The 24,294-nt window shown below is 44.3% G+C and overlaps 3 protein-coding genes across 3 annotated transcripts; all 3 read left to right on the top strand.

Annotated features, from left to right (window-relative positions):
- The first annotated feature begins 1,906 nt into the window (after positions 1-1,906).
- On the top strand, positions 1,907-9,207 carry amotl2b (angiomotin like 2b). The gene is made up of 11 exons (XM_070975081.1): positions 1,907-2,211; positions 2,787-3,582; positions 4,123-4,291; positions 5,792-5,936; positions 6,038-6,127; positions 6,789-7,084; positions 7,190-7,365; positions 7,450-7,551; positions 7,642-7,838; positions 8,056-8,187; positions 8,625-9,207. Exons 2-11 carry the CDS (start codon positions 2,873-2,875, stop codon positions 8,708-8,710), a joined length of 2,103 nt encoding a protein of 700 aa, XP_070831182.1. The 5' UTR covers positions 1,907-2,211; positions 2,787-2,872; the 3' UTR covers positions 8,711-9,207.
- A 6,978-nt stretch (positions 9,208-16,185) lies between these two features.
- LOC139339436 (uncharacterized) lies at positions 16,186-19,919 on the top strand. The gene is made up of 5 exons (XM_070975053.1): positions 16,186-16,688; positions 17,119-17,194; positions 17,275-17,386; positions 17,481-17,739; positions 17,967-19,919. The coding sequence occupies exons 1-5, from the start codon at positions 16,371-16,373 to the stop codon at positions 19,335-19,337; spliced, it is 2,136 nt and encodes a 711-aa protein (XP_070831154.1). The 5' UTR covers positions 16,186-16,370; the 3' UTR covers positions 19,338-19,919.
- A 367-nt stretch (positions 19,920-20,286) lies between these two features.
- On the top strand, positions 20,287-23,749 carry LOC139339005 (uncharacterized). Its single transcript, XM_070974421.1, has 5 exons — positions 20,287-20,753; positions 21,515-21,608; positions 21,703-21,805; positions 21,900-22,140; positions 22,222-23,749. The coding sequence occupies exons 1-5, from the start codon at positions 20,466-20,468 to the stop codon at positions 23,563-23,565; spliced, it is 2,070 nt and encodes a 689-aa protein (XP_070830522.1). The 5' UTR covers positions 20,287-20,465; the 3' UTR covers positions 23,566-23,749.
- The last annotated feature ends 545 nt before the right edge of the window (positions 23,750-24,294 follow it).

Genomic DNA, 24,294 nt, shown 5'->3' on the forward strand with positions numbered 1-24,294 from the left:
GGACAGCTGCCACACACACCACACAGTGACACACACACACACACACACACACACACACACACACACACACACACACACACACACACACACACACACACACACACACACACACACACACACACACACACACAATTAAGGCATGCACAGCTTTAACACACTTGCACAGACAAGAATTTTCACTCACCCATAGTGTCGTGCGTATATGCTCAGAACTTGAATTCCTCTCCAGAATTACGCATTTGATACATATAGAAGAGACACATATAAGTAATTAAAGTACATACTTGTACTCCACAACAACCCTGATACCAAAAGAGTTGGCATGCTGTGTAAAGTGTAAATAAAAGCAATTTATATTCAGCTGAATACAGTACAAAGACAAGATATTTAATGTGGCTTGGCATTATCTTTCAAGGATAAAAATCCAAAAACCTGTATGCGCCTTTTAATGACGTGTATGATTTCCAAAAACAGTTTGAAATGTGGACTCATCAGACCACAGGACAGTTTTCCACTTTGTGTCAGTCAGATTCAGATGAGCTCAGGCCGGTGCGTGTGGATGTTCGGTTTGTATCACTTTCACTTGGCATGGTAGAGTCTGAACTTGCATTTGCAGATGGAGCGATGAACTGTATTCACTGACAAGGGTTTTCCGTAGTGTTCCTGAGCCCATGGAGTAATATCCTTTATACAGTCGTGTTGCTTTTTAATGCAGCCAGCGCACCTGAGGGATCGAAGGTCATGTGCATTCAATGAAGTGCAGAGATTTGTCGGGATTTTGATGACATTATGGATTGTAGATGGTGAAATCTCTAAACTCCTTGCAATTGTGTGTTGAGAAAGGTTGTTCTTACACTGTCAGACTGCTTGCCCACGCAGTTTTTCACAAAGCGTTGAAGCTCACCCCATCCTTGCTTGTGATTGACTGAGCCTTTCGCAGCCAATCATGATCACGACACTATCACCTGTTACCAATTAACCTGTTTACCTGTGGAATGTTCCAAACGGGTGTTTTCGGAGCATTCCACAACTTTTCCAAGCTTTAGTTGCTGCTGTACCAACTTGTTTGAAGCGTATATTCACAAAAATCAATGATGTTGATGAGGTCAAACATTAAATATTCTGTCTTTGTGCTGTTTTCCATTGAGTATATGTCAAAAAGGATGAGCAGATTATCACATTCTGTTTTACACAGCGTTGCAACTTTTTTGTAATCAGGGTTGTATTTTTTTACTCCATTTATTAACAACTATAATTGCTACTTGTCAGATTGAGGTTAATAAAGTTTTTAAACATGAAACAGTTATAGATAAAGATGCCCAACAGTTTATACTGTACACCAAATTAATTCCACTTTGACCAACTACAGTATTAAAGTGCTGCTTACGTCAATGTATCACAATACAAAGATCAGAGCTACGACTTTATTTTAGGTTTGGTCTGTAATTTTTATCATTTCTGACAAAGTTTCACAAAAAGAGCCCTAAAATGTACTAATGATGGGTAAAATACTCAATTCAAATTCATGCTAGTGTAACATTAAGAGTCAGTGGAAACTATATAACTAAATCCTCGCAAAAAGAACTTGTTTGCAGTTGTGAATATCTAAAATGTGATTAATACAAAATAAATATGATCCAAAGATATCATCATGTATAAATTTGAGTACTTTCACTTTTGATACTTTAGGTACATGTTGTTACTGATACTTTTGTACTTTTACTTTTCAAAATCTGATTGCAGTATTCCATCTTTTACTTCATGCAATGATCTGAATACTTCTTCCACCTCTGAATGAGCTCATCAGAGACACAGAAACAGTGCAGGCACCAATGCTGCCCCTGAAAACTCTGAATTTGCATTTATTCCCAACCCTTCGACTCAAAGCTCAAATTCTCGATCCTGTGCTTCTTTTGAAGTCCTCATTGGTGGCGATAAAGCGCATTGCAGCCTCCCCCCTCCCGTGTGGTTTTACGCTTTTGATCCCAGAGGGACCTCGCGTTTTACATTCCTGGCATTCCGACCTCAGTCCCTCCTCGGTTACTTATTATCGCCGCCCGCTCTCTCCACAATCATTTCACAGCGAGAGAGGAGCCCGTCCGGGGGGAGGAAGATGAGACACGTTTGACTCGAAGAAACTCATGGAAATAGTGGATTTACTTTTCTGACGAGGTCGAGAACAGCGTTTGGAAACGATGCGAGCGTGAGCTGGTAAGACGAGCGTCTTTTTTCTGCCTTTGCTACAACAGTAAAAACGAGCACAGAAATGAATAAAGTAGCGACAACGCGACTTCTGGTTGAAACGTTTGATAGTGCGGTGTGTTGTGAGGGAATTAAAGGCGATTTGAAGAGTTTTTAAGACGACAAATGTGCTAAAAGACCAAGGATAAAGTTATTTTACGATGCGGTTTTGTGCGCTTTTGCTCCCCCGTGAGATTGGAATTTTTGGCGCATGTATTTGGTGCCTGCTGTGGAAAATGTCTCCACATCTCTGTGTTGTCGCTGTTGGGAAAGTGGCATAAAGCTGCACTGTTTGCATATAATTCTCCATCTAAAACCTTATTCAAAAACCTTTATTGAATTAATTTATATATAAATGAAAACATGTTTACATGATATTAACGTTTGTGTTACAAGTGTTTGTGCAAAGGCCTACATGCCTCAAACACAGCCTCTCTTCTGCCTAAAATGATGTTGATGTATCAACCAACAGCTGTTTGGAGTTTTATATTTATATACATTTGACCTCACACTGGACCTCATTCTCCCATTCTGCTCTGTTCCAGGTTCACAGCTGATTTATTTAGATACTCTAAAAGGAAGAAAGAGCTCAACTGATCTTTAGAGAACATAACAACGTACAAGAAGCGGTATGTCGTCCACTGAAGAGCCGTCTGGCACGGTCCTGCACCGGCTCATCCAGGAGCAGCTCCGCTATGGAAACCCCACAGACACCCGCACCTTGTTAGCCATCCAGCAGCAGGCCCTGCGTGGAGGCAATGGAAGCAACAGTGGACCCAGCAGTGGAGGCGACATGGGCAGGAGCCCACGATCCTCTTTGGAGAGTCTCACTCAGGAGGAACCTCCGTTCCCTCAGCTCTCTGCGAGGCAGGAGCCTCAGGGCCAGGAGCACCAGGGGGACTATCACCACTCAGAAAGTGGCTACCAGCTCTACCAGCTGCACGGGGAAGAGCTGCCGACGTATGAGCAAGCTAAGGCGCACTCTCAGTATCTGGCTTCTCACTGGGCCCCTACAGGCCCCATCAGGCAGCCCCATGAGGGCACGCTCCTGCATGAGGGGGCCTTCCACGAAGAGACAGACCTGATGGAGCTGAAGTGCAGCCACGTGCGGTCACTCAGTGAGCATCGCATGCAGATATCCCTGGAGAGGAATGATGCAGCTGCTAAAGCAGAGGCCATCAAAACCACCTCTCACAGCTACCCCGAGCTTCCATACTACACACCGCAGGCCCTCCAGAGCTTGGACAAACGCAGCCCACCTCCAGAGTACTCGGCCCCCGTCCAGGGCCAAGGATTTATCCCTCACCAGGTCCAGGAGCCGATGCAGGCGCAGCAGCACAGGTACAAAGACAGTTTAAGGGGACGTGATCATGTGTGCATATTTTAAAAAACGACTTTGACATTACATCATGTTCTGTGGTGTAGTTCTTGTATGAGAGCCAGCTGCGTAATCATCTTCCAGTACTTGCCACTGTGTTTCACATTCGTAAACACATACTTATCAGCATGAGTCACACCGTAGGCTGCGTACCGCTTCATATTTCCCTCTTGAAATACTCAGAGGCAAACAAGTCCAGCCCTGTAAGCGTTTGTAATGCCTGGCATACTAGAACAGGATGGTTTCACATGCTTGCATTGCTTGGGATGCTTTTTTACTAAAGTATGTTCCTCATATAGGTTTTAGGTTTTTACATTCTTTACACTGACTGGAGTCAGCCTGTCTGCTTATTGATAGACGCGACCAGAGTTAGATTTCAGATGCCTCACACTTTTAACTCTGGCTGACTCTTCAAAAATGTTTCAATTCAGCTGAAACAGCCACACATTCAAATACAGAAATAAGGTATGACTTTGTTTTACTCAGCAATGTGTCTGTCATAGGTATGTCCAGCCTAGTCAGCCAGCAGAAGTCCCCTGTTACAGCACATTCACCAGCCTGCCACCTGCTGGTTTGGAGGAGCCCAACCAGGTGGAGCTGCTGCTGATGGAGAATGAGAGGCTGAGGCAAGAGCTGGAGGCGCACAGGGAGAAGAGCGGCCGTATTCAGAAGGTACGTGGAGGACATCCATGAGAGAATATCGTATTTTTGTGCAGCTGACACCTCTTGCAGGTCTTGTTGAAGGAGCAAGAATACACAAACTCGAGCTAGATTGCCAAATTTAAGATTTCACCAGTGGCTGTCACGACATCCCTCACTCAGTTCTCAAAATTCTCAATCAAAAAGTGGTCTTTAAATCTGCGATTAAAATTGACTGAATTCAGAGTGAAAGCGAGACAACATCCACCATCCCAGCCACCTGTCCATGAAACACAACCCCAGTCAACAGTTGTCTCTCTGACATCCCACTCCCTCATCTGGATGGGACAGATGAGATCAGCAGCTGCTACCTTCCATACCACAGAGGCACGAACAGAGGTCACAGCCTGCTACTGTGTTTACACACTCCTTTCATTGTGGAGCTGACCTGGTGGAGGCCAGAGAGAGAGTGTGTGTGTGTGTGTGTGTGTGTGTGTGTGTGTGTGTGTGTGTGTGTGTGTGTGTGTGTGTGTGTGTGTGTGCGCGCTTTAACTCCAGAGTGGTCATAGATTTTCAGTGTAATCTAGGGCTTGTCAGGCAGCAGTCGATTGGGTTGTGACCCACGCACACAGCTGATGGGGGGTGGGGGTCCATGGCAGGTGGTGGGCTGCTGTGTAAAAAGTGAAAGGTCTCTTTTGTTTTTCCACCAACCGGCATGTTTTCCACCTTTGACCAGCCCTTTTTTTTGCCCTTTGCGATTGACTCGCCAACCAAACAGGCCTTAAAATAAGATATTTTCTCATTCAACATGGTGGAAACAGCTTTAGAGACATTTGACACCTCAGCCAATCTTTGTAAAATCCACCCCGCTCTCTGCTGGAGTTATGTCACATGGCTCTTGCCTTGTCTCAGCCTTAAAGAATGATAATTGGCGGGGTTGGAAAGTTTTCTCCGTCAGGCCGCAGCCCTGGGTAAACATGCCTGTGTGACTGCTATAATGGTGGGTTTCTCTTTGCCGTTTCCACAAGCCAGGCACAGGCATGCACACCTTCCCTGGGCTGGCAGCCTTCCCAGACCTCTGTGTGTGTGTGTGTGTGTGTGTGTGTGTGCGCGCGCGCATGTTAGCTTGTGCTTTGTGGTGTGTTGTGTAAATGTGCGCTCTTGTGCACTCATACACCTGGAACTAGAGCTATCAGCCCTCAGGAATGTAGATATAAATCAGTCACACAGGGAGTGGTGCGGGCTTGAATTCCTTCTCCGAATTATACCACACACACGTACACACACAAAATCACACACACACAGAGTGTACTGTATACACACAGTCACATATGTGCTCATATTTATGTAGTACATATGTAAATCTATGTACTGTAACAACATGAATCAACATTCCAGCTCCTCCCTGGCATTTGAAGTAGGTTAACCAAAAATTCCTCTCCTCTGCTTTCTCCCTTTTCTGTGTGCCTTTCTTCCTCTCCTCCATTCCTCTCTCCATCTCCTCTCCTTTTCACCCTTTCCTTCCCTTTTCAGTTGGAGCAGGAGATCCAGCGTATTTCAGAGGCCTATGAGACACTGATGCAGGGCAGCAGTAAGAGGGAAAACCTGGAGCAGACGCTGAGGAAGAGGCTTGTAGCTGAGATCAGGAGGCTGCAGGATTTCAACAGAGACCTCAGAGGTATGGATGACTGCCAGAAGACACATAATACCACAAACAAGCATTCAACCATAATATCAGATCCACAGTTGTCGTCTTATTTCAAAACGTTTGCATTGCAGAAAACTTGGAAAACGCCAGAACGCATGTCGCAAAAGAAGTAGAAGCAGCCGACCACAACCAGCACATCATGGCGAAACTGCTGGAGCAAAGTAAGTATGTCATTTTGTTTGGCTGGACTCCTCCGCTCGGCTCTCTGTTACATCCTCCTTTGTGATCAACATGCTTGATTGGATTGGATCGTAGCATAGCATGGGGCCCTTTCTGTAGCTAAGGGCATCCTGCACGCAGGAATTTCACTTGCATAACCTCAGCTTATTTGGTAAGAAGGCTTAATAATAGGGAATTCGGTCCACGCACCTCTTTGTGAAGGGAAATGGCTCTAAATCACAGAGCGGTAGTGGAAGTGGTAGAAATGAGGTTACCCCACCTGTTGTTAGTGTGATTTATGTTGTCTGTTTAAGGGACTGGACTCAAGCAGAGTGCTGGTGTTTGTATGGCCTTGATGAGGAATGCTCTGTGCTATGTGGGTCAAAGGGATAGGGCAGCTTTCACCCCCTTCCTCCTCCTTCCTCCTCTCAGCATTCCATGAGTGCTTCGCTAAATGAGGAACACTGGCCACCATGTAGCAGCTCTGGTACTTATTACTGGGGTTGGACTCAGGAGGAGAAAGTGGGGATTGGGAGAAGGAACCTCATGCAGATTTGTAATGACTTGTAATGACTCTCATGGCACTTGCATCCTGTCTTGTTTTCAACCCAAACTACGATTAAGATCACGCCATTAACCCGGCCTCCTTTACTTTTTCTTCAGACGAGGAGCAGAACTTTGAGCGGGAGCGCGTGGAGCGCGAGTTGCAGCGGTTGCGAGCCACAGCAGAGGAGCAGAGCACCAGGGCAAAGCGGCTCGAGGAGGCCCTGGAGGCGGCTCGGGGACGGGGTCGCCAGCTTGAGGAGGAGCTGAGGAGGAAGAGGGCGTACGTGGAGAAGGTGGAGAGGCTCCAGAGCGCGCTGGCTCAGCTACAGTCCACTTGCGAGAAGAGGGAGAGCCTGGAGATGAAGCTGAGGACGCGACTAGAGCAGGAGCTGAGGAGTCTGAGGGCGCAGCAGGTAAATATCCTCAAAACGCCTCACGCTACTAAAATGGATGATCTTTAATAAGCAGTTTTAGCATTTCCTACCATCTGTTTCAAACCCTCTCTTCCTCCACCATAGAGGCAGTCCCAGCCTCCCGGAGTAACCATGAGCTCCCTCCAAGAGCGCCTGCGGGAGCGCGAGGAGCGAATCCTGGCCCTTGAGGCCGACATGGTGCGCTGGGAGCAGAAGTACCTGGAGGAGAGCACCATGAGGCAGTTTGCAATGGAGGTGGCCGCCACTGCCGCTGCTCAGAGGTAAAGATCGCTTGACTTTTGCTCAACATGTGCTCGGACATTTCGAGCTCATTTGAATTCGAGTTAAGCTCTTTTCCTTTGCAGGGACACCACCATCATTAACCACTCGCCCTGCCACTCCTCCAACAACAGCTTCAACGACGAGCTGCCCGTTGCTGACTACAGGAATCAGGAGATGGAGAACAGGTGTGTGCCTACTAAAAAATCTTGTTTTCAGGGAACTCCTTTACAAACCAACTGCGTCCTAACATGTTTTCTTTTCATGTTTTGTATCAGGATCCGTGCTCTGTACGCTCAGATCTTAGAAAAAGATGCTGTGATAAAGATCCTAAACCAGCGGCTGCACCAGGACCAGGGGAGGAAGGATGAGCAAAGCTGCCGCGCAAACCTCCTGAATACAGCAGGGGCATCTCTCCGACCCGCCACCTCCACTCCCTCCATCAGCACCACCAACAGCACCACAAGGAGTCGAGGTGGGGAGCATAATGTTGCCTTTTTTAATAATTCATTTGGGTGGTGCTCAGGCTGAGCAGCTACTGCACGTCTTACATTACACGCTCTGTATATTCCATTCAAACGCACTTCTCGACCTAATGAGCTAGCTGCTAAAGCGTGCCAAGTATTAGATCTTCTGTGAATAAAATCCGCGCTGGAGTCCACGCTGACATTTTTTCTGCAATCGTCTTTTAGGTAAGAGTCTTTCAGATGATCAGACTTTGCCAAACCGTCAGTTCTCTGCCCAGTCTGAACCTGGAACGCTAGAACGGCAGGTGGAGGGACCCAAAGCCAAAGAGGCTGCCAGCACAACTAAGCTCAACAGTGGTGAGTAATCTATCAAATATGCATGAGTGCGTTTGTTTTACGAGGGGCCAATAATCCAATAATGCCCCCAGTTTAAAACTTGAATGATAAATGATTCTGCTGCACTAAATGCACACATGCAGCAGGTAAGTACACTCCTCCTGCTTTGGCTGCATGGATGTTCACATTGATTAACCATGCTGCCGCTGAACTGGCCAATCGGGAGCCATCTGTCCAGGTCATGGTTCATAATGTGGGCCTAGTGGAATGTGCATGGTTAGGAAATAATGTGGATCTGTTGACTGAGCACATTAGAGTGGTCTGTGTGACTGTGGAAAATCTTTGTTAACCTTTGGTCATTGATAGTTCAGCTATATCGGGGATGTTTTTCCACTGTTTTAGCCTTAAAGCATTTATATAATTATTTATCCTCTTATTTCTTTTTTCTTTTTTTCCAGACAAGACAGCGCCTAAGAAGTTGCTATTAAACCCCTTCAGAGGCCTGGACGAGCTGGAGTCAGAGGCAGTGGAAATCTTCATTTAAAGAACTGGGAGGTGGATTTTGAATGAGGAGAAAGAATCTGTGAAGACTTTGAGTTCCATGTCGGATGCAAGAATGTCGTGGAAAGAGGCCAACGCACGAAAAAAAAAGAACTGTTTTCACATTTTAGAGACAGAGCTGTGCTCCGACTCACTTACTCTCACTAAAGCTTGGACAGCTGCAGGCAGTTTGCCCGGCTGGGAGAGAAAAGATGAATCTTCTGAGGTACTTGGACAGTATTGTGGATTGTAATAAGGCAACATGTTGTCAGAGAGTGTATGCCAAAATATTTATATAAATATATATATATATATAATTGCTGCTTTCCCCCTTTTATTTCCCCTTTATCTCTTTTCCCAATCCAGTGAATTAAGAAGCTGCATATTTATCTTATCTGGGTTCCACATTCCCCAAATATTAACTTAAGCCTCGTGCTCTTCTAGATAAATATTCAATAAAAGGTTGTTTATGTGACCTGCATTCCCCTCCTCTCCCCCCTCAAAAAAAAAAAAGAAAAATGTGGCGTTAATCTGAATAACCTCATCCCTGTCACGTAGATCGTATCTGTTTGGAAGACTTCCCTCTGTTCAATAATTTAAGCTTAACACATGAAACACTGCTGATTTAAATGCTCTTGCTGTCCATGTTTCTGAAGCCCGAGCAGCTGGTTCTGCAGGAGCTTAGAGGAGTGTGAACACTGAGATGCATCGTATAGAAAAGACTTTTTTTTTTCTCATGGTGTTGATTTCATCATCTGTTGCTTTTTCAGATAACTTCTCAAAGTATGTTTGCATGTGTGATTACAGTATGTGAGTGTGTTTCCTGATGTGGTGATCCTGCTGGTTTGGTCACCGCTGTGGGATAAAAGTTGAAAACTACACCGTGTTTTGTTTTTTTTTGTTTACTGTGAGCTTTGAACTAACAAACAGGTTAATTATTAATTATTATTATTATTATATATTTTATACAGATGTTTGTTATTTTAGATATAATAGTGCTTTGAGCAGGATGCCAAAGAGTTTATGTATGTTTGTTGTAAGTTATGTGCCGACAATCACGGTCATGTCAAGCTGTACACAACCAACCAAGTGTTGACTTCAAACAGACATTTCTGTGAACTTCAAACAATATGAAGGTTTTTACAGTTGAATTCATGCCACATTTCATAAAGCAATAAAATCTTCTAATATACTTTTCCTGGCCCCTTGTCTTGTGAATTGTGTCATTTCAACAGGTTTTTGCTCTCTGCAGAAAACATTTGGCTGTTTGCTGACAAAGATGATGTCAGCTCTGCTCAAGTTATTCTGGAAAGTGTTGTGAAGCTCCTGCCTCTCTCCCTCTCCTCTCACTCGCTGTCAGTCTGTCTCCTCATTCCCGTCCTCTCGTTCCACCGCAGAGCAGAGTGCTCTTCATTAATGTGTCCCAGAGCTGCATTCTTCTGGGTTCAGCTTTCTCGGGTGGCCTGATCTCTTGTTCTCTTCTGCCATGAAGAGCATGCTTGACATAGATCACATTCTCTGAGGGACACGTAACCCTCTAAGTGACAAAGACAGGTTTCTCCCAGATTAGCCGCTGCTGCCATTTGAAATTCCTGCATGCCGCCATCCACCTTTGCTGCCATGTGCTGCCTTCTTCAATAATTTTATTGCTTTAGATTTGACTCACACCCAGAGATGTTTATCTACTATTTCAGGACATGCCATTCGATAGGAAGATGAGCGAATGAAGAGCTCTGTGATGTGGTATCTGTTTCAGGATAGAGCTTTCTCTCTCTCTCACACACACACACACACACACACACACACACACACACACACACACACACACACACACACACACACACACACACACACACACATAACAGGGCACAGATATCGACTCGTACCAGTTTGGGGCGGTTGAGAAGCACTGACAATGAGACATCACAATGCAGAAGGACAATGAACGTTATGGTGTCATCAGTGGACACTCACATGATTCACCAGTCATCCTGCAGTGCAACATGTGTGGAATGTAAAACAAAGAGACGGGAGCTGGGTTAAATATTAGCTTTGATTTGTTGAAATAAAACCATGTCACAATAAACTTCATTTACTTGCTTCATTCACCAAATGTTTCCAACCATCGTGGTTGTTTTAGTTTACTGACGACATAATATATAGTTATGCAAATAATACTTTCTAATAAGGGACCCTTTGTAAAGGGGCTGTAATTTACAATGACTGGCTTTAGGTTAAACAATTTACTAATTCTTTATAGACTTATAAACTATGAACTACAACAACAAAATTTGGGTTGCCAGGTAGTGAAAATCAACTGACCCCTTATTTCTAGAGAAGAGACCCAAATGATCTGCACCAAAATCCATTTATTTACCATCTCTTTAGACAAACAAGTGAATTCTTGATATTAAACTCCTCTATTAATAACTTTTTAACATCATGAACATGAACATGAACAACAGCATCACTACTAAATAGAAAACATGGTGTTTTTCACAATGTGTTAACCACGAATTTGGTCTTCTCAACGCTAATAATTGATAAAAGATTAGTGCATGGTTTATTAATCACTTAGTAAGTAATTAAATACAAACTATAAACCCATCACAAAGGTTACCTTCTTGGAAAGAGGTGCAATACAACATATCACTCTAAGTCAGTGGTAGAACAATAATATCCTGGACATACTTCCAACACTTTGCTGAGCAAAGTTAATGCTGAAACTTAATGCTGAAGTGTCCTTGAGCAAGACACTGAATCTCACCTGCTCCAGGGATGCTGGTTTGATTCGGCTCTGAACTCTCTGTGGAGTGAGGAAACCAAACAGCGAGCATCTCTGCAGACACTACTTCACAATTTTGTTAGTATTACTGTTGAGACATAATTAAAGATGGGCTAGAACCACGTAACCACCAGAAGAGCACCTGCACACTGTAACCTGAGCTCTTTAGACTTTTATTAGAGATGTGTCAAACCAACTCACCCTCAGACAAAAGGACCTGCGTTGGGTTGAAGTGTCACTGGTCCAAGTATGAGGGTGCTTTTCTACTGTATTCACAACATATCAAATATATCAGAGTAGAGAGAAGAAAAGGAGAAAATCGTGCACACTTCTGCACATTCATATTCACTTTATTAGCAGCGTTATGGTCTGTAGATGTGGGGCACGCAATGTCTGACAGTATACTTTTATGAGGTGTTTTCTGGTCCCTGTCAAGTGAAGGTTTCTTTTTCTTTTCTTTTCTTTTTTTTTTTTTTTACATTTCTAACATGTTCTAAAGGCTCCTGATTTAATGTCATTAAGAGGCTTTGTGGGGTCAATACACAATCTTTGAAAGTTATCCATCAACCTTTACCCTCAACAAATTATTTACGGTCGATTATGTCTGCCAGCTTTGAAAGATTTTCCCATTATTATTCACATCTGAGCAGGCAAAGGTACCACAGAACATATCCTGCTGTAGCGTGGTTTGATAACTGGATGGGGAATATGTTAAAACACCTCAGCATGCCTGGACTTGGGCAGGGAGGATATGAGCTGGTGACATAGTGCGGATGCTTTTGACAGAGAAGCACGTATGGGAAAACACAGAGCAGGAACTGGTGGTATGCGATGCCATCAATCTTATTTATGAACTGAGAGCTCTTATCTGGCGCACTGACTGACAACATTGTGAGGACTCGCCAACATTCCTGTGCGAATGTGAAAGGCAGCTGACATGTTTCGACTGCGACTCTCTCTCCTTCCCAGAATTAACATGATGAAGGAAAACGTAAATGGGAGTCAGGGGTCGAATTCCATTGTGCTGAAACATCCAAGAAAATGACATTTTCTACACTTTTTGGAGCAATTTTCTCTCTTCTCTCGGGCCCAGTCACATGGGAACTTCATATCGACCGCAATCACCATGAAAGGAATGGGTTTGTTGCTGTGTAAACCGTGGAAATTATCTTCTCACACTGTCTGTTTGTGTGCGCTGCCAGGTTTATTGGCCCATTCGAATGTTTACTGTTTAACAGCACATTCCTACAAAGCATCAGCCTTTGAAGTTTCAGCACATTCAGCAAATATGCTGATGGTGGATGATGATTATCAAAGCCAGAGAGTAAAGAGGTTGTTGGAATGTGGATTGCCTTCAACCCACGATGATATGATAATATGGCCTTTATGCTGCTAAAGTGCTCATTAAGAAAGAAAAACTATAATTTAGATTTCTGTCAAAACAGCGTGCACAAGTAATAGCTGCTGTGTACTTATCACAAGCATCTGCACACATACAAACAAACACAAATGAATGTTGAGTGTGGTGAGAGACTGACTGACTGACCTCCTTGGGGGAAGATATATGCAGCACTGGTGAATGGACACATGGAATAACTTGTCAGATAACCGGCAAAACATCCAGCGGGAAAGAAAGTAAATCCACAAAGCTCTCCATCATGTCTTTCTCTTGTCATCGAAGCCTAGCATGTTTCTGGACATTGGTAATGCTTGTCATGGCCAGAGGGACACGGGAGAAGAACTTCTCACCACCTGCTGCACAAGCCTGCTGCAAAGGCTGCCGCTGTGAATGGCATTCCTGTTTGCTCAGGGGCCGTATGTTAAAAGCCAGGGGGATGATCCCGGGCCCATATTTCTGCCACACGTCCCTGCTGCGGACTTAAGTGAAAAGTCTGTATTGTAAGATGTTATACAGGCTTCCATATGGCCTGGATGTCTAGTGATTTTCCAAACAAAGGAGGGGTGAGACAGATTCCTGGGGGTGTACACAAAAATTAAAGTTAAAAATCATTTCACAGAGGAGTTTGAAACGAGGCCATGTGATTTTTCTGCTCTTAGCACTCTCATATGTAGGCTAATTATGCATTTTGGGATTCTTAACAAGTTGTTCATCTGTTGAAAATCATCTGCACTGAAATATTTAAACATGTTATCACTGGACAGATGCATCATGTGTCAGTATACGGGCATGTTTTTCATTCCTGACAAATGGCCTCACAGGCATTAAACAGTTAACAGACAGATTTCAGTGAGGATTATTTACACTTACAGATCCTCTGAGACGCAAAACATGAGGCATGCACTGTAGCTACAGTATGTGCTCCACCCCCTGGAAAACATGTGTTCTTTGACTTGGGGATTAGATCTGTTAACACACACACACGCACGCACGCACACACACACACACACACACACACACACACACACACACACACACACACACACACACACACACACACACACACACACACAGGTCATGTTTTGAGAATGTATGACTGGGGAACTTGACAACAGAGCAGGAAAATGTAGGCTACAACCGCTTCTGGTGTTAGGTGGTAAGTCGAAGCCAATGCCGTGTGAAGACTGGGAAACTTTACCCCTACACTATCCTGATATGGTACTTTATTAGCTACAATATAGAACAACTTATTTTCCATTATTTGACAGGTGCTCAGGCCTCAAATCAGACCTCAATGGGAATTTCCTGATTGAGGCCTTTCATATATGTATATGCTTCCGGACTCTACAGTGTGGAGCTAATAAGAATATTAACAAAAACAGACAAAGACAAATCCTACCCATCAATGTTTAACATCCAGACTGTAATGTGGGTTTCAATTAGCACTGTCAACTCACTCAGTCATGGTAGAAAACTTCTGAAATGGAACAGTGCCACCTGCTGGAAACTTTCCATACCTGCACACATCTGCATGGTCATTATCAGTCTATTTTGAAACTTTGATGGAAATAAATGCCGGTTTGTTTCTCATATTTTCTTGTCAGTAGCAGCCACAGAATCTATGTGTGTTCAAGTGTGTCGATGGAGTCAACAAACTGGAAGTAGACCCGATGACATTAGAGCAACTAGAGACTTTGAACCCACAGAGCTAACGGAAAAAAAAGAAAGAAAAGAAAACAGTGCTGACTCACACTGCATCTGGTCAAACACGCATCCCAAAACACACAAGTGTGTGTTTCTGAATAAAGCAGTATGAAAGACCACCCTTAAGATGCTATAGAGGTCAGGGATTCAGACACATAGCAGAAGTAAGTAAGGGTAAAGCGTTGATGTAGGAAATGTGGTGAAGATCATGCTATTAAAAAGTGTAATGGGTATTTAAATGCTGCAATTGTAGGGGAAACCATGTGGCAGCATTTCTAGGATGCCATACTGGCTGAAGTACCACAGAAGGTCAGGAATGAGAGGTCGCTTTCATATGCAGATGAACTGAGAAGAATTGAAGAAGTAAGTAACAATGGCCAGGTAGGAGGGCCTGAGAGACAGTAATCCTTGCGTTCAGCAGCACCAGATGACTTAATCCTGATCAAAAGAGGACATTTCCTGGATTTTTTCTGAGGCCATTCAGAGAATTACTGGAATTGACGCAGAGTCAATTCAGATGTTATACAGGCGGTAATTGCAGAAGCACTGTATATGCATCCAAGAATAGCTGGAAGTCAAGAGCAGCCAGAGCAAGAACGAATCAGATGAGGAGTACGTTTTGTGTCCTGCTAGGAGTCTAATAACCACAACTGAAAAGGTCTGTTGATGCATTTGTTGAGAAACCGGATTTGATATGTGTACAGGAGACTTGGCTTAAGCCACGGTTAGACTGTAATTCCATGGTATGAATGCTTAAGGGCAGACAGAGCAAACAGAGTTGGGGGAGGGCGTGCCACATTTCTTAACAAAGGTTTGCAATATAGAAAAAGAAGAGATTAACACAGAGTTTGAATGTGTGGTTGTTTAAGTATAGTCAGAGCAGGGAAATATCTGTGCAGTTAACCAACTCAAGACTACAGCTGGAGGAAGAGAAGCTGGAAGGTGTAATGGAGAAAGTTGAGTTGGTAACATGTGCTGAGGATTTTAATGCACATAGAGCAGTTTGGGGAAGTAGACCACAGGATAGAGATGGAGCTGTGAGGGAGGATTTTCAAGACAAACAGACTGTGGTATTAAATGCTGGCAGGCCAACATGGTCACAAGTCAGCTGGTCAGGAAAATCATGCACAGACAATGTGGCAGTATGTGTGAAATTTTGCTGTATGTGCTTTAAATAAAGCGTACAGGCAGTGGAGGAACAGTGCAAACAGACCACAAACGAATGAGGAAGTTTTAGGGTTTGGTGCATGGAATGACAGGGGTGTAGTGGATATCTACAGCACCTGTTTGCAGTCTGAGTTGTTGCACCTGTCCAGCCAACACTGAAACACATGTGAAGTCCAAGGGGTGTGCATTGAAACATGGGATGGCACTAAGCAGAAAACCACACAGAGAGAGGCCTCATGCAAGCAGAGCTGTCAGAAGTTAGAGATAATTCATTTAAATCAATACTGATGGCGGAACAACGTGAACCAGTAAGAGCTGTAATTTTCTCCATCGCACTGCGCTCTGTAAGTACAGGATCCCCAACTCATTCTATGGAGTTCAACGAATAACCTGTGGGGGGCAGCAACACGCCTTGGTTGCGTCTAGTCAGCCGCAATAACAGGAATAGAAGAAGAGCCGCAGCAACATCTGGCAGTATTCTTGTCGTATTAGCTTAACGCTGTTGTTGAGGTTGAAATGAGTTAACCCCGTCCGTTTTCTATAATTTATGAGCACCAGAAACGCGCTCCCACCAGTTAAGGAGGTGGAGGAACTGATGTTAAGTTCAGGATGTGCTCAGTCGTCGGATGTTATTCGTGGCGTCGCACTGCGCAACGGTTCAAGTTACCGGAGGACCCGGAGAGGAGGCTGGAGTGGGTCCAGTTTCTCGCTGCAGCCAATAAGCAGCGTTTTAAAGAGTCGTCCTGGACGGACATCACCATCTGCAGCGAACACTTTAAAGATGGCTGTTTTGAAAACCTGACGCCGAGCCGTTCAGGCGTGACTGGCAACGTCCAGCTAACGTTAAAGCCCAGCGCCGTCCCATCACTGTGCGTCCAGTCAGAGTCAGACGAGCCTGAGCCACATCTGGAGAGGCCACAGTGTGTGGTGAGTGTGCGCGGACACGAACCAGAGACAAACGTGTTACCCTGCTTTCTTCCGATTGCAGTACTGTAGTTAGTAAAAGTACAGTATGATGCCCTGGAGCAAGCATGGTGTCAACACAGTGAGCACGAGGCAGCGGAAACATGTACTCAGATGTTGCATTTACTGACACCTGTGTATATCAATTTATTGATTTATTGACAGTAGTCCTGCAGTAATACTGCGATACCCCACTGTCCACATTTACATGCTAATGAGACCAAGTGTAAAGCGTACACATTAACCAGTCAGTGCACCCACACAAAGCTTTTCTCCGTTTTCATATAAAATCTAAACATAATGGGTACTATCATTGTCCAAACAGTTTTTTTTAATGTATGTTATGTTGCTTTTGGTTAACTACAAGCTTTCACTTCATTGTTACTTTGTGTAGGAGCTGATGGAAACCACAGAAGATACTTGTCAGCGTGATCTCTCTCCCTCTGAAGAATCAAGACTTTCTTCCACAGGTACAGAAGTTTATGCGTTATTACAAATGATGTAAAGAGAAGAATTTTCTCTCATATACCTTAAACCTAATTCATCGCAGCCTGTGGAAGCCCAGTCCCAAGAGAAGCCTCGACTGATGCTCCAGATGTGTTCATGTCAGTATACGGCCAGATGCATCCAAGAAATGTGAACATTGATCTGATCAGAGAAAAGTACGTTTTCCTCTTAACTTTCCGCTTCACATTTGTGCTTCCTTTTCTACTTTTTACATCAGGTTGGTGTTTTCATGTCGAAATTGTTTTTTAGAGCTGCACTTCTACAGATGAAGGGGAAGTATGTTGTGAACGAAAAACGCCTCCTCCAGTTGTTTAGCTGCAAGTGTCCGTTGTGTGGTTCTAAGGTAACGGTGGAGAAGGTCACCGATGGGTTGCTGGTTATCTTGAACCAGCAGTGCCTTCAGTGTGGGTACAGAAACCAGTGGAAAAGCCAAGTCAATGCCTCTGTCCCATCAGATGAAGATCAACACCTGACAGGAGGCTCAGATGTAATTCCAGAGATCCAACAGGTGGGAGTTTTGCATTCCCTGCTATACTTTTTTAATACTTGCAATGAATACTTTTACATTCATTTTAATTTTGAGGGTTTTATCACCTGCTTATTCAGAATCATAAATTATGTGTCCTCTGCTTGCACCTTCTTGTTTTTTTTTTTTTTAGTTGTACAATTTAAAAGTCTGCTGTACAGTATTTAAACATTTTTTGATTTTACCCATATCTTTTCAATGTGTTACAGGCATGGACAACAGATGACACCCATGGCAGTATCACAGGAGTCCCTGAAATAGTCGCTGTTATTGGTGATGAAAGCGATACTGTGGATGAAACAGAGGAATCGTGTGATCAGGGTGACATGGACTCAGATGAGGACTGGAAGCCAGCGAAGCATTTTTTGCTGGCCAGAGGGCTTGAAAAGGAAACAGATGACAAAACCAAAAATCAGGAGGAAGAAAGATACGATTGTCCTTCGCTTGCCCCCAAACACAGTCAGCTCTGCACAGAGTGTGGGATGTTTTTCAGTAAACAGAGGTCTCACACGTGTGAGCACAAAGTTAAACCCTATTCATGCAACATCTGTGGTAAGCGATGTGTCAGCGAGGTCGCGCTAAATTGTCACAGCAGAGTTCACAATGAAAACTACGAGCATCGGTGCAAATACTGCCACGTTACGTTCAAAACAAAGGTGGACAAACGCAGCCATGAGCAGACCCACCTCACTGAAGGAAAGCCCTACAAATGTCCCGACTGCTCAGAGACGTTTGCCACAAATAAGGACCGCAGCGTCCACCTGGAGGACCACAGAGGCCCTCGGAAGTTAAAGTGCGACATCTGTGGGATTCAGTTCGTCACGCCGCTTTCTCTCCAGAGACACTTGGCTGTGCACACAGGAGTGAGGCCATTTAAGTGTTCAGTGTGCGACCGTGGCTTCAACCAGGCGAGCCACCTGAAGTCCCACATGCGTCTGCACACAGGGGAGAGGCCTTACAAGTGCCAGCACTGTGACAAATGCTTCAATCACAACGTGAGCTTGAAGAGTCACGTCCAGCGTTACCACACATCGGTTTCTGGCTGCGAACAGAAAAAAGAAAAGATATGCAAAAGGGAAAGTGACACTGGTGATGGTGAGGGTAATGGGAGCAAGAAATGCACAAATTCTGACGGTGACAATGTGGACGAAGAACAAGACACGGAAGAGGAGGTGCAGAAGGAGACAGCAGACCTGCCAAAAAATAAAAAGAGGAGCACAGGTCGACCGATTGGAAGGCCGAAGAGAAATGAACCCGGGAATTTGGTTCTGGCAGTTCAAGTGGAAGGCCAGTGTTCAAAGGCCAAGACTGGAAAAAAACTGTTAAGCCAGAAGCTGAAGAGAGCACAATGCAGCGAGCTGAGTGACAGCGACACGTCCTTCGATTCAGCGGGGGAGGAGGAGGAGAGGAGCGAGGAGGTGACGTCGAGCGCAAGCAGATCAAGAGGAAGGGGAAAGGTTTCGGACAGTGACTCTGATTTTGACCCAGAAGAAAGAAAGAAAAAGAGGTGCAGCAGCCAGAGCAGCGGCAAGAGTTTCGGGAAGGGCAGAGGAAAACCGAGGAAAAATCTAGTGGTGTGAAGATTCTTAAAATAAGAGCTAAAGAAGTTGTTTGGTTTGAATGATTGTGAAAAGAAAGGAGCCATATACAGTGGACGTTCATACAGAAGTGGAAAAAAATGACAGATAAAACATCTGCACCTCGGCCAGGGCCACGGTCAAATGTTATCGCCTTTTACCGTCAAGAAAAGCTGTTGCTTTTTTTTCATACTTTTGGATCTTGTTACCTGATGTGTATACCATAGGATAAAAGCATATTAAACACGGCTGATATTAAGTATTGTCCAATACTTTATTGCTAATAATACTGCAGTGTGTAATGATGATTTGTCTGTAAACCGCTTGAATGTTAATCACACATTCTGCTGAGAAAGGAGGTTCATTTACTTGTAGGTCAGGTCATCTTTTGGGATGGTGTACGTGTGTAATTTAACATTTTTGTGGCAACAGGGTTGAAAAACGTTTTATTTGCTCCTGGAGTTCAATGAAAACCAGGTAATGTTGAACAATGAAGCTGTGGGGTAGACAGGTAGCTTTACATTGTAAAAGCTTAAAACGGTTAGTTTGCTTTTTAAAGCACATTATCTCACTCTGTACCCAACGAACAAATAAACAAACAAACAAAAAACAAAACTACCAGTGGTGGAAGGAGTGCAAAGATCCTTTACTTCAGGAAAAGAGCAAATATGACAATAGTGAATTGAATTTGGTTTGCAGCATTCACAGCATTGCATGTAGCTAGACTGCATTTTAGGATAAAACGGTAATATATTTTTCCTCTTCACAGACCTCATTATGAACAGTTGCCATATTATCTGAGGAGTTGTAATGAGACTGTCCCACATAGAAGTCGTTTAGCAGCTGACTCACTGGTCTTTAATTAGATAAATCACATTCTATGGGCCTTTATAGTCGTCGTGTTTACAGCCGGGACACGCCTGGTAACAAACCACGCGGACCTTACCACGAAACCACGCCCATTCGGCTGCCCGCCACTGCCGTTCTAGAATTAGCTAGTCGTTAGCTGTTACCTCCTGTGTTTGGGACACTGAAACTCCTGTGGACAGCGAGGTCTGTCCTCCTGTGTCTGTACACATTAACTACAAGGCTGTCCTCCCACTTGCAAAGTTGGACCCCACTTAATCCAGGATGTGCTCCGTCGTCGGATGTGATTCGTGGCGTCGCACTGCGCAGCGGTTCAAGTTACCGGAGGATCCGGAGAGGAGGCTGGAGTGGGTCCAGTTCCTGCTCGAAGTCAACGTTCAAAGACTGAAAGAGTCGTCCTGGACTGATATCACCATTTGCAGCGAGCACTTCACTCGTAGTTGCTTTGTAGACGTGACCGACACGGTCCAGCTGAAGTCCAGCGCTGTCCCATCACTGTGTCTCAAGTCAGAGCCAGACGACCCTGAGCCAGACGAACATGAGCCAGAGCAGGTGAGGCCAGAATATGTGGTTATTTTGCTTCGACAGCTTAATTATCCGGCTCTAGAAAGACAGAACCCTGTCCCACCAGCACTGCATATGAGGCGAATGCTACACGATACTGTGGATACCATGTTTTCTTAAGGGTTTGTTTGTTTTGACACACAAACCGGGTTGAGTGGACGGAGGTCTATCACGGTTTTTATTGAATGTACATTTATTAACCTAATCATTCAGTACACAGTACAGTACAAATAGAACTGTCAAGTGCAGCAAATGTGTCCAAATGTAGTTATTTATTTATAGGGAGACACATTTTTGGGTTAATAGGTCAGGTGTTCATTGTTTGATTGATCAAATGTCAGACTAACAAATCAGAGTTAAATCATCATGATCATCATTTTTCAAGAGTTTTTTTTTTTTCCCTCCTCCACAGCATTAATTTCTTAAATAAGAAATGAATATGATCTATATTAACACCTCTAGCAATTAGAAAATCATTTATCTCATCAGAAACACACATTAAGAGTCATAACAGGAGTGATATGTGCAACATGACGAGTACAATACATAAAAGTTCATTGTGCTGACAGGTGTCCGGTATGTCTTTATTGGTCCAGTGCTGTGGTTCTGTTGATACTGTACAATGAGCATTTTCCACATCTTTGGTGAAGCGATAATATCACAACTTGAGGAATGTGATAACCCACTGCTCACATTTACAGGCCTATTGAGCCATTCGAGCTTTTATTTTTGTATGTTTCTTTGTGTAGGAGACCTTTGAAGAAGTTTCTTCTCAGTGTGATCAATTTGGACCAAATGATAGTTCATCTTCCTGTTCTGAAGAATCACAACTAACTTCATTGGGTAAGAAACATCACATCGTTACGGGTTCATTAAAATGGAGTGGGTGTTCATGCAAATGTTTTCTCTTCGTGTGAACTTAAAATTTCTTTTGCAGCTGCCGAAGAAAGCCCAGAGCCAAGCGACGCTTCAGATGCTTTCGTGTGTGATTATGCTGAGATGCTTCAAAAGATCGCGAACATCGATGTGATCAGGGAAAAGTAAGATCATCTTCGGTGTCTGCGCTTTGACCACACAAGGCCAGCTTTTTAAACCTGTGTCTCACAATTTTCTGTTTAAATATTTTGTTTTTAGAGCTGCACTTCTACAGATGAAAGGGAAGTATGTCGTGAATGAAAATCAACTCCTCCAGTTGTTTAGCAGCAAGTGTCCGCTGTGTGGTTCTAAGGTGAAGGTGGAGAAGTTCACTTATGGGGTGCTGATCCACTTGAACCAACGGTGCCTTCAGTGTGAGTACAGGCACAAGTGGAAAAGCCAAGTCAATGCCAGCGTCCCATCAGATGAACACTCAGATGTACCTCCAGAGAGCAAACAGGTAGGACTTCAATAGTCAGGCACACCACGACAGATCCACTGCTAGCTTCATAGTTTAACCTCCTTTTTAATGGTTTCACAGACCGTGTCAACACCTGCTCTTATCAATGAGGAGAGTGAACCCATGGATGAAACGGAGGAATCAGGCAATGAAGGCGGCATGGATTCAGACGAGGACTGGAATCCAAAGAGCGACGTTTCGCTGGAGCACGAGCTTCTGAACGATGAATCTGATGAGGAAAGCGAAAGCGAAAGCGAGAATGAAAGCTACGATTACCCTCCGCTTGCCTTCAAACACAGTCAGCTCTGCACAGAGTGTGGAAAGTTCTTCAACGGACTGAGGTCTCACACGTGTGAGCACAAAGTTAAACCCTATTCTTGCAACATTTGTGGTAAGCGATGTGTCAGCGAGGTCGCGCTAAATTGTCACAGCAGAGTCCACGATGAAAACTACGAGCATCGGTGCAAATACTGCCACGTTACGTTCAAAACAAAGGTGGACAAACGCAGACACGAGCAGACCCACCTCACTGAAGGAAAGCCCTACAAATGTCCCGACTGTTCAGAGACGTTTGCCACAAATAAGGACCGCAGCGTCCACCTGGAGGACCACAGAGGCCCCCGACAGCTAAAGTGTGACATCTGTGGGATTGAATTTTACCGTCCCCTGTCTCTTCAGAGACACTTGGCTGTGCACACAGGGGCGAAGCCATTTAAGTGTTCAGTGTGCGACCGTGGCTTCAACCAGGCGAGCCACCTGAAGTCCCACATGCGTCTGCACACAGGGGAGAGGCCTTATAAGTGCCAGCACTGTGACCAATGCTTCAATCACAACGTGAGCTTGAAGAGTCACATCCAGCGTTACCACACATCGGTTTCTGGCTGCGAACAGAAGCAGGGTAAAAAAAACAAAACTGCAAGCGACAGCGTTGATCCTGTGGAAAATGGGAACGAGAAAGGCTCAAGGCTTGGCAGCGTGGAGGAACATTATAAAGGAGAGAAGGCGCAGAATGAGAGAACAAATATGCCAAAAAGGAAAAGGAGGAGCACAGGTAGACCCATAGGAAGGCCGAAGAGAAATGCAGCAGACAGCTTGGCTGAGGGAGGGGGAGTGCAGGGCCAGCATTCAAACACTAAGACAGCCAGAGCAAAGGGGCGGAAGTTAAAGAGGACACGTCGCAGCGATGGACAGAGCGAGGACGAGCCGCCAGAAAGTGACATATCCTTTGACTCTGCAGAGGGTGAAGAGGAAGGGAGTGAGGAAGTGACATCAAGTGCAAGCAGATCAAGTAGAAGGCCAAAGAAGTCTGAGCGTGACTCCCCAGAAAACTCTAAGAAAAAGAGGTGCAGCAGCCAGAGCGGTGGGAAGGGCTCAGGGAAGCGCCTGGGAAGACCAGGAAAGAATCAAGTCGTGGAAGACACTTAAAAATCCATTTATTAAGAGAAATACAGTTAAAAGCATCATACACTGATTTCCAGGCTGGAGTGTTTTCTGATTTCTTAGCTTTTTGCTGTTAAGACATAATGTCCCTTTGATTTTAAGACTCTTTTGAATCCTGCTGTGACCACCATGGGATCAAACTGGGTAGAATTAAACTGTGCAGTCCCTGTTTCCCTTTGTGTTGGAAATGTTCAATAATTCCATAATTCTGTTATCTAGTGTGTATAAACATTAGATGTGGTACGTGGTGAAAGGAGCTACATCTCTTAGTGCCGTTAATTCAGTTTTACTGTGTGTCTACAGTCAGGTCATCTCATTAACTAATTGCTTTTGTATGGGCACACTTAGTTCAGACCCCACAGCGTGAAACCTAAGATAGCTAAAAAGCTGTTAGTGGGTGGATCAATACGAAAGAATGTAACATTTCAAAGACTCGACTGAAGGATGTTGCAGTCGGAAAAGCACAGGTGTTACATTAATAATGGCTCTGTTCAAGTGTCCCAGTAAGACGTGACAGTGTGATGGCTGGCCAGCATGGGTAAATAGAACTGTTTATTTTCTATACATATATAATTCGTGCTTTAGTGTACTTACTTGCTAGGCTCAACAGCGCCATCTACCGGTGAGCTCTTGGACCTGCATTGTCATTGATCATCAGTATTATGCACAGATTTATTATTATTAAATTCTATTATTAAACCTTCGCAGGACTAC

The sequence above is a fragment of the Chaetodon trifascialis genome, chromosome 11, assembly GCF_039877785.1.
Source record: "Chaetodon trifascialis isolate fChaTrf1 chromosome 11, fChaTrf1.hap1, whole genome shotgun sequence".
NCBI lineage: Eukaryota > Metazoa > Chordata > Actinopteri > Chaetodontiformes > Chaetodontidae > Chaetodon > Chaetodon trifascialis.